Source organism: Triticum aestivum, chromosome 2B (genome assembly GCF_018294505.1).
Source record: "Triticum aestivum cultivar Chinese Spring chromosome 2B, IWGSC CS RefSeq v2.1, whole genome shotgun sequence".
NCBI classification, from domain to species: Eukaryota; Viridiplantae; Streptophyta; class Magnoliopsida; order Poales; family Poaceae; genus Triticum; species Triticum aestivum.
Genome location: NC_057798.1, coordinates 739,227,228 through 739,236,546, shown reverse-complemented (window position 1 = coordinate 739,236,546; position 9,319 = coordinate 739,227,228). Strand labels below are relative to the sequence as shown.

The 9,319-nt window shown below is 49.1% G+C and overlaps 1 protein-coding gene across 2 annotated transcripts; it reads left to right on the top strand.

Annotated features, from left to right (window-relative positions):
• The first annotated feature begins 346 nt into the window (after positions 1 to 346).
• On the top strand, positions 347 to 4,964 carry LOC123047062 (vacuolar cation/proton exchanger 3). 2 transcript variants are annotated; one of them, XM_044470556.1, is made up of 12 exons: positions 347 to 659; positions 1,518 to 1,739; positions 2,032 to 2,099; positions 2,171 to 2,199; positions 2,298 to 2,494; positions 2,571 to 2,783; positions 3,007 to 3,141; positions 3,482 to 3,598; positions 3,686 to 3,739; positions 3,977 to 4,093; positions 4,267 to 4,360; positions 4,481 to 4,964. In XM_044470556.1, exons 2-12 carry the CDS (start codon positions 1,518 to 1,520, stop codon positions 4,492 to 4,494), a joined length of 1,260 nt encoding a protein of 419 aa, XP_044326491.1. In that variant the 5' UTR covers positions 347 to 659; the 3' UTR covers positions 4,495 to 4,964. The 2 variants fall into 2 exon arrangements, with proteins under 2 accessions (XP_044326491.1, XP_044326492.1); XM_044470557.1 differs by lacking the exon at positions 347 to 659 and adding an exon at positions 859 to 1,102.
• The last annotated feature ends 4,355 nt before the right edge of the window (positions 4,965 to 9,319 follow it).

Genomic DNA, 9,319 nt, shown 5'->3' with positions numbered 1-9,319 from the left:
TCCTCAAACTACTCTTTTTTTGTGTGGAGAATTTACTCAAGCAACTCCTTTGCAACATGACATGCTAGTCGATTCATCAATACTTTCCTAATGTCAACCCATAACCAGCCAGCTGGCTCTCATTTCATGAAAATGTCGTTAAGACCTTTCCTCCTAACTTCACCGGAAAGGAAAAATCCCACGCCGAGATCCAGACGGCCAAGGAAATTTCCAACGGCAAAGGTAGGCACGACTTGACGACGCAGATACGAGTGAGTCGGCACCAGCACAAACACGAAGTCGGTCTAGGGTCACATGGAGGAGACGTCCCCCCAAACCGAAACGAACGTGCGTGCCCCGCCTGCCACGGGAGGAAGGACGCGACGAAAGCGGGACGGAAGCCAGCCAAATTTCCCGGTGCGGCGCGGGCCTTGTGATTGTGAGCAGCGAGCGAGCGCCTACCCACTCCGAACCTGCAAAGTTCCGTGCCCCCTCTAGCCGAGCCGACCTCCCGTCCCCCTCGGCGGCCGGCGAGGACCCGTTCCCACCACGACTGACTTTGACCCCCTCCTCTCCCTCCGACTCTTCTTGGGCCGCCGGCAGCGAGCGATGGTCCCCAGGGGGCTAGCGGCCGCCTGCTGTTGCTGATCCGCCCGACTCCCCCGCCGGTCGTCGCCCAGGTCAGTTGCTGGCGGTGTCAGATTCAGGTGATGTTTGTCGAGCGATATCCCCTCGGATTTCGGTCGACGCAACTAGTAGTAGTAGTGGCGGTGGTGCTGGTTTCGAATTTAGTATTCGTCGTGGTGCTGGGTTAGTGGGCTTCCCCCCGTGCCATGCCGTGCCGTCGTGCGTCCTCCTCGGAGCACAATTACTCGCCATCTTCCCTCCCCCCCTCCCCCCGTGCTCGCTTAGTGCCAGGCTAACCGCACTAGGACTCCGAGATTTCCCCGGCGCCGCCAGCCCAATGCTCTTCCTGCTCCCGCGGATTTCTCGCCTCTGATCTCTCCCCGACCCCGTTTCTTCTTCCTCGCGATTCGGCGCCGACAGCTACTCAGTAGCCAGCCAGCCGGCCGGCCGGGCCTAGTGCTGCTGGGCAGGCCTGGATTGGGTTCTTCCTTCGTAGGTAAGGGGAACAGCTAGCTAGCTTGATTCGACAGTTCCTTGGGGATTGATTCCTCGGTTTGCTGTGGCGCCGAGCAATCGAGATCCGAATAGTTCTTTTCCTCAGTTTAACCAGTTACCGATCTGATTGCTGCATCGTACCCTGCTGATCCGATCATAGTTCAATCGGGTTGTTCTTCCTCTCCAGCTCGCAAGATCGATCTGAGTTGACTCAGGATTTATTTTTTTCCTGTTTCGAAACTTGACCTGGTGCAGCTTGATTTTTTCCGAACAAAATCGGTGAACCCGCGTATCCCACGTCATGTCCGCTGCTTTGACGCGGAACAGGAATCGAATTCCCACCGGCCTCTGGGAAAGTTGCTTCTTTTAGCAGTATATTCTTTGCTAACGAATACCACCCTTTTTTGTGCTTGTAGATGATGGAGAATCATCAAATCGAGATGGGGGCTTTAAAGGCAAACGTCCTGGATCTGCCCAACGGCGTGCTGCGATCGAGCATGATCCCGTCCTGGAGCTTGCACACGACTGTGAAGAGAGTATTGCAGAGCATCAGGACCGTCATATTCACCTCCAAGCTCAACTTGCTGATGCCCTTTGGCCCTGCGACGATCGTTCTCTACTACACTACGAATTGGCATGTAAGTGTGTTGTTCATGGAGATTGATCTCTATTGTGGCGCGTTAATTTATATATCACCAGTTGTAGGCTTTTTCACTGAAAGTAATAATTGTAAGTCAACCACACTTGGAGACCTTTGGCAAGTGCTGATGATCTTACTTACTCATCTTCAATAACATATAGGAGTAGTTTGTTCAGTAGTTTTTCCTATGCTGTAATATTTCATCATAAAATTAGGTCCAGTTCAAAGCAGGTTTAAGTACAGACGATTCAGTGAGTGCTGACATTGTTTATATTTCATCTAAACTGCAGGGAGTGATTTTTCTTTTCAGCATGCTAGGAATAACACCGTTAGCTGAGCGATTGGGTTATGCAACTGAGTGAGTTACCAGACTCTCTACTTTGTTTCCTGCCTTTGTTAAAATCTGACATCATTTCCTGTTCTCTCCAGGCAGCTCGCGGTGTACACTGGTCCAACACGTATGTCACTTTTGTCACTATGGTTTATAACTTATTTGAAATTGTAATTTTTGAATTTATGAAATAAGAACAATATCTTACTTTTCTCCAAACTGCAGTTGGAGGCCTTCTGAATGCCACATTTGGAAATGCAACTGAGATGATTATAGCAATATATGCTTTAAAAAATGGGATGATCCGAGTAGTTCAGCAATCGCTATTGGGTTCTATATTATCAAATATGCTATTGGTGGTTGGCTGTGCTTTCTTTGCTGGTGGTATTATTCATCGCAATAAAGACCAAGTCTTCAGCAAGGTGATGTTTGTGTGGTTGATTTTATTTTTTCCAAGGGAAATCTCTGATAGTGAACTCACAATTTTCTTTACAACAGGCAACTGCTGTTGTTAACTCAGGTTTACTGTTGATGGCTGTTATGGGGCTGATGTTTCCTGCTGTCCTTCATTTCACAAAATCAGAAATACAGCAAGGAGCTTCTGAGCTTGCTCTTTCAAGGTTCAGTAGTTGTATTATGCTCGTGGCATATGCAAGCTATCTTTATTTTCAACTAAGTGCACGGAATAGCAGTTACAGTCAAATTGGCAGTGTAAGTGTGGTACCTCAATTGTTTACTTCTTGCTGATAACATGACCATCGCTCTGATAATATATGCCATAGGCGTGTCCTTGCTGATGACAAACTATATTGGTGCTTTCAATTTGGAACGCCATATGATAAACTAAATTTCCTTAAAGAAGATCACTTCAAAATATAGCTGCAAACCATGCTCATCATTTGCTGAAAGTTTCACCAATGTTATGATATTGCAGGAAGAAGTGCCTAATGAGGATGCCACCGAGGAAGATGAAGAGGTAGAAATTAGCATGTGGGAGGCTATTGTGTGGCTTGCAGTGTTAACGATATGGATTTCTGTCCTTTCAGAGTACCTGGTTAATGCCATTGAGGTATTTTCTTTCTTCCCCAGTAGAAAAAGACAACAAAATTATCAGTTTTTCTTCATATGTTATAACTGAAGTTAATTAAAGCTAACATAGTTGATGACTTGAGAAAATCCGTTTTGTTGATAATGTGCACTCAGTGTGTCAGGGAAAATGTGCATCTACAATTTTCAAGTCACATGACTCATACATTATTGGTCTAATTGATGGTGAAAGTTAAATCTTGAAAAGCGTGCATGTTTTATCAATTGGAATGGAGAGAGTACCAATATAGTGCTAATCTTACAGGTTAACTGTATACTCTGCTAGGATGTAATTGATTATTGTTTTGCTCTATTGCTTCCAGGGAGCATCTGATTCATTGAACCTACCAGTGGCTTTTATCAGTGTTATTTTGCTTCCTATCGTGGGCAATGCAGCAGAACATGCTAGCGCAATAATGTTTGCCATGAAAGATAAGCTCGTAAGTGTTTGTATGTGGTTACTGCCGATGTTTTTCCCCCTTTAGCATCCTTCTAACTGTTTTTGCATTTGCTTTGCGCTGCTATAGGACATAACAATAGGTGTTGCAATTGGATCGTCAACGCAGATATCAATGTTTGTGGTAATGCTTTTGAATTTAATATCCCATTGTGATATCTGTGTACTGTGTGAATGTTAGCACTTGTCCAGCCAAGTACAATTCTGGTCTTTTTTTGCTTACTAGGGAGTTAAATGTTAAATGTTCTACTGGTCTGCGTCGTTTGTTGATTACTGCTATTCCTCCACATTCTGTTTTGGTCTGCGCATCATGTCTGATTTCTCATTTTTGAAACTTAACATGTGTTGTCTGTTAATACAGATTCCATTTTGTGTTGTCGTTGGTTGGATGATGGGGCAAAAGATGGACTTGAATTTCCAACTATTTGAGACAGCAACTCTCTTCATAACAGTGCTTGTTGTGGCATTTATGCTACAGGTAAGTTCTTAAGTGGTACCAAGAATCTTTTGGTTAAACATAAACATGCATGGTGAGCTTGTAATGTGTTTTGTACTCCTTGAGGGCATATTTCTAGTTGGTTCTACAGACATCCATCTTGGTAAAGCTTCAGCATCATGTGCTTATTTGTTTGTCTTTCTTTTTTTATGCAGGATGGTATTGCAAACTATCTGAAAGGACTTATGCTGGTCCTGTGTTATCTAATAGTTGCTGCCAGTTTCTTTGTCCATGTCGATCCACAAGCCAGTAAGCACTAATTCGTCGGCCATATATAGATTTTCTTCTAGTTTTCATGATTGAGATAGTTCAGTTGCTGCCTGAATATGGAATGAACATGCAAGTTTTAACGCACGGACTCTCTTGCAGGCGATGATGATTGACGCCACCACCACCGACGATCACTGTAATTACTGTACCAAAATACCCCCGATGACTTGCTAATCTTATTCCGACAAGCCGCCCCCGCTCCTCCTCTAGCAAAGCCCAGCCTGTCCGAAGCAGCATCCTGACTGAAACGATGACACGGCAACACCAGATCATCGTGCGTCGGTCCCTTCATAGCTAAACTGCTGCGGGGGTTAATCCGTTTGAGATTCTCTTGCGAATTAAGTGAAGCTTTGAGGAGGGGCGCCATTGGTAGTCACCATCTTAATGTATACAGAAGCAACAAGCCTGCCCGCCCTAAGTCTGCTGTATTTGATTTATTGAATTGAAGAGTTAAGAAGGCCCTTTTTTTTCTTCCTCAGTTTTTCTTCTTCTATGGGGTGGTTTGTTGGTTCATCAATCATACATATGCATAGACAGACAGACTCACGTACGTGTGAATATTGAGACGGACCAATTTTTATGATGCCTTTTTTTTTGTTTGTGACAAGTTTTTATGGTGGCCGTTCCTATTGTGTGTGACCTTGGACTTTTTGCCCTCCTGTGTGCCGCCCAGTGAAGGTGTGTGTGTGCTGGTCAGTCAGGCAGCAGGGGGGACTGTACATGGGCCTCCCACCACAGCCCACTCTGTCCCAACACTGTTTGGTGGGTAATAGGCAGCAGCCCACTGAATGTTACATGGGTATAAGCAGGATCCAACATAAGAAATGCATATATTTCTAGTTCAAGAACTGCAGGCTACTGGCGAACACGATAGCAAGTTATTCGGGCTACAACGCTAGTGAAACCATCTGAAAATAATAAAACCTTGGTTTAGGCTACAGCCAACCAGATTGTACACCATTTGCTTCAGAAGTGAACATCCCTTGCTTCACAAATGACCGAAACTTTGAGAACCCAGACACAGACTACATCTAAGAGCATCACTACTAGTACCGTCAAACCTTTATAAATAATCGATTTTTTTACAGTTTGCGAGCGAAAAAACGCGTAGACTAGAACCCCTTAACCCTCAAACCCTCAAAAAAAATTTAAGGGTCCAACCCTCAAACCCCCTCCCAACCTGTAGAAGTGAGGGTTGGGGAGCGAAAACAACCCCAACCCGCACCCGTGTTCCGGCTGAGCGCAGGAGGGAGTTTTCCCTGTCCCCAACCTCTCGCCCGCACCCACCCGAGCTGCGGGCCGCCGCCCGCCGCCATTCCGGCCGCCACCCACCCCATTCCGGCTGCCCCCCGCATCCCCTCAACGCGCGCGAGGCTGATGCAGCTGCGCCGCAGTCCTTGCCGCCGGATCTGCCGTCCCCCGCCGCCTCCCACCCCGCGTAGCAGCCAGAGGAGCCGCGCGCCCCGCCCCCCAGTCGCTGTGCCCCGCCCCCCAGGCCTCCTCGCTGCCGCGCTAGAGGCCAGGCGGGCCAGAGGCAGCCGCGTCGCCTCGAGCTCTCTGTAGGTATGCCTCCTTTTCTTCCTTTTTGTTCCATTTTTCCCTTTTTGATTCATTGTTGGCACTCACAATTTATTGTTTGTTGTATTGTGTAGATGGAGGTGAACACTGACGACATGGAGTCGTTGTTCGATGATTCCGGTTGGTCGTCATCGGACGATTCAGACATTGAGGAGTTGCTTCAAGACGCGACGTCGAGATGATGGCCCTCCTCCTCGACGTGCAAGAGTTTGAAGACCGTGCAAAGCTGATGGATTAGAGGAGAGGGTCGAAGATGGGGCAAGTCACCATCTACCGGAACCGCGGTCTCGGACACGAGCAATTGATGCAAGACTACTTCGCGAAGGTACCGACATACCCACCTCACCTCTTCCGGAGAAGGTATCGAATGCGCCGTAGTTTGTTTGTGAAGATTGTCACCGATTGTGAGGCCGCTTCAGAATACTTCAAACGTCGTAGATCTGCCGCCGGCATCATGGGGTTTAGTGGGTACCAAAAGATATCGGCTGCAATGTGGGTGATCGCCTATGGCATACCCGCGGACTATACCGACGAGTATCTCCGCATTGGACAAGATACAACCAGGGCGTCCGTCCGTAGGTTTGCAAAATTGGTCATCCGGTTGTATGGTGATGAGTATCTTCGGGCACCCAACGAGGAAGATACAAAGAGATTGATGGAGATGAATGAAAAAAGGGGAAGGCTAGGGGATGCTTGGTAGTCTTGATTGCATGCATTGGATTGCCCAAAAGCATGGCAAGGAATGTATTGCGGTAAAAGCCGTGATGCTACCATTGTGCTTGAGGCCGTGGCATCGGAGGACACATGGATCTGGCATGCATTTTTTGGTTTACCGGGAACACTCAATAGATCTCCTTTGTTTGCAAAATTAGTTTCTGGGGATGCTCCAACTTGCAACTACAAAATCATGGACAATGAGTACTCAATGGGATACTATCTCACCGATGGAATTTATCCCGAGTGGGCAACTCTTGTGAAGTCCATCAAGGAGAAAAATGGGGTGCCCTTAACCCGAAAACAGACTCATTTCACCAAGGCACAAGAGGCAGCCCGCAAGGATATTGAGAGAGCTTTCGGTGATTTGCAAGCAAGGTTTGCCATAGTTCGGGGTCCAGCTCGTTTTTGGGACAAATAAACCTTGGAGAACATCATGAAATGTTGTGTGATTATACACAACATGATCCTCGAGTATGAGAGAGGGTTAAACCTGCCTTGTTTCTATGACAATGTTGGTTCCCGTGTGCAACCGGAAAGAAACCGTTGTCGCGTACAAGCTTTTCTTGAAGCACATCGTGAGATTGAGGATGCAAACACTCATGGTCAGCTCCAGGATGATCTAGTAGAGCACCAGTGGCAGTTGGATGGGCGGCGCCAAGGCCCATGATCTACATTTGTTTTACTTTTCTATGTCCTATTTGATTTGAATAACTTGAATGATTATCATGCCCTTGAAGGTACTATTCGGTGTTGTAATAATAACTAGAATGATTATTGTTTTCTTCAAACCGTTATTGAGATGATGAAAATTGTGATATGTCAAATGACAGTTTTAAGGGTTGGGGTTGCGACAAAGATTAGAATCCTCAAACTCAACCCTTATAACGGAATATTCCTCTTATAACGGAATATTCCGTTATAAGGGTTGGGTTTGAGGGTTCTAGTCTTTGCCCCTGTTTTTCAACCCTTAGAAGTGCCAAAAAAATGCCAATTCTCAACCCTTAAACTGGTTTGAGGGTTTAAGGGTTTGAGGGTACTACTAGTGATGCTCTAACAATGATTAAATTCGAAAGAAAAACGTCAGAACAAAGGGGAAAATAACGGGTTACCATATATCATTTACTTATTTAGCAAAACTAACAAGCAGAAAGAGTTCAGAACATAACTGCTGGTGAACTAGTTAGCCATGTACGAAAGTACCAAGTGCATTGTGATTAAGGGATTAGAGCATCTCCAGCCGTTGGCCCCCCAAGCGGCACTTTTACACGCCCCCTGGGGGCGAGCCGGCGTAAAAAATGGGCGTGGGGGCGAGCCGCCGCAAAAAATGGGCGTGGGGGCGAGCGGGTTCCCAGCCGCTCGCCCCAGGGTCACCCCAGACGCGCTTTTTAAAATTTTAGAAAATCAGAATTCGACAAAGTTTGGCTAAAATTCGGCAAACTAGACATTCATATTCAACATGTTCGGCGTTTACATAATTTTTTTTTAAAAAAGCATCTACAGGGCGAAGAAGTCGATCAACCGTGCTCAGTCGCCGACGTCGTCGCCGTCCTCGTTGGAGTCGTCGGCCTTCTCCTTGATGGCGCGGCCGCCCCTGCTGGACCCCTCCCCGGCATCTCCATGGCGGACCGGTGGTGGTGGTGCGTCGTAGTCATCGTCACTGTCCTCGAGGACGACGATGCCTCCCTCGTCCCGGCCATGGGAACGAGCTTCGAACCGGGCGAAGGTGGCGTACTGGCGCTCCCTCTGCGTCTGCAGCCAGTCATCGCGCACCCATTTGAGGACTGCTTCGTCGTCGAGCACCTCCTCCTTGACGCCGCCGGCGAGCCCCGGCTCCGTCTTCACGACGGGGAGACCCAGCTCCGTCTTCAGCTTGACAAGTCGGGGAGGAGCCGAGGACGAGGCACGGCCGCCGCCTTCGTTGATGACGATGCCGGCCGAGCAGGTGCGCCGGCCGAGCGCGGTCCCTGCTGCGGGCTTGGCCTTGACGCCGAACACCGCCGGAGAGCCGGAGGAGTGGGAAGAGGAGTGGGAGGAGGAGCGGGACGAGGACGACGAGCTAGAGACAAACCTCCTTGGCATCCATTGCCCTGCGCCGCTGCGGGGGACCGGGGCGACAGCCGGGTATGTGAGTGGCGGGTTGTTGCCGCCCTCTAGGTGCGCGAGAACCTCGCGGAGCGCCCCGCCGGGGACGGACCACCACAGGCGTCAACCCTCGCTGTTCCACCGGCCGCCCCCACCACCGGTGCCCCGTTGGTAGAGGCGAGGCATTGCTTCTGACGACGCTGGAAGTACGCCGCCCATGCCTCGTGGTTGTCAGCGGCGTACTGCGGGGAGGTGCGCTGCTTCTCGGTCAGCGACGACCGAACGCGGTCGACCTCGCCGGCGAAGTATTCAGGGCGCGCGATGGCATCCAGCAGGGGGGAATGGGGATGCCTCCCGCGCTGAGCCTCCATCCTGTCGGCCCAGCGCGCATGTCTGGAGGCGCCGGGATATTGGCCTCAAAAAGCAGGTACGCCTCCCACGATTGCAGCGAACGACGGCTGAAGCCGTTGGCCGCCGCTCCGTCGCCGGGGAAGCGCTCGCACATTGTCGTGGCGGGGCTGGGAGAGAGGAGAGATAAGTCGGCGGCGGAGAGAGAGAGGC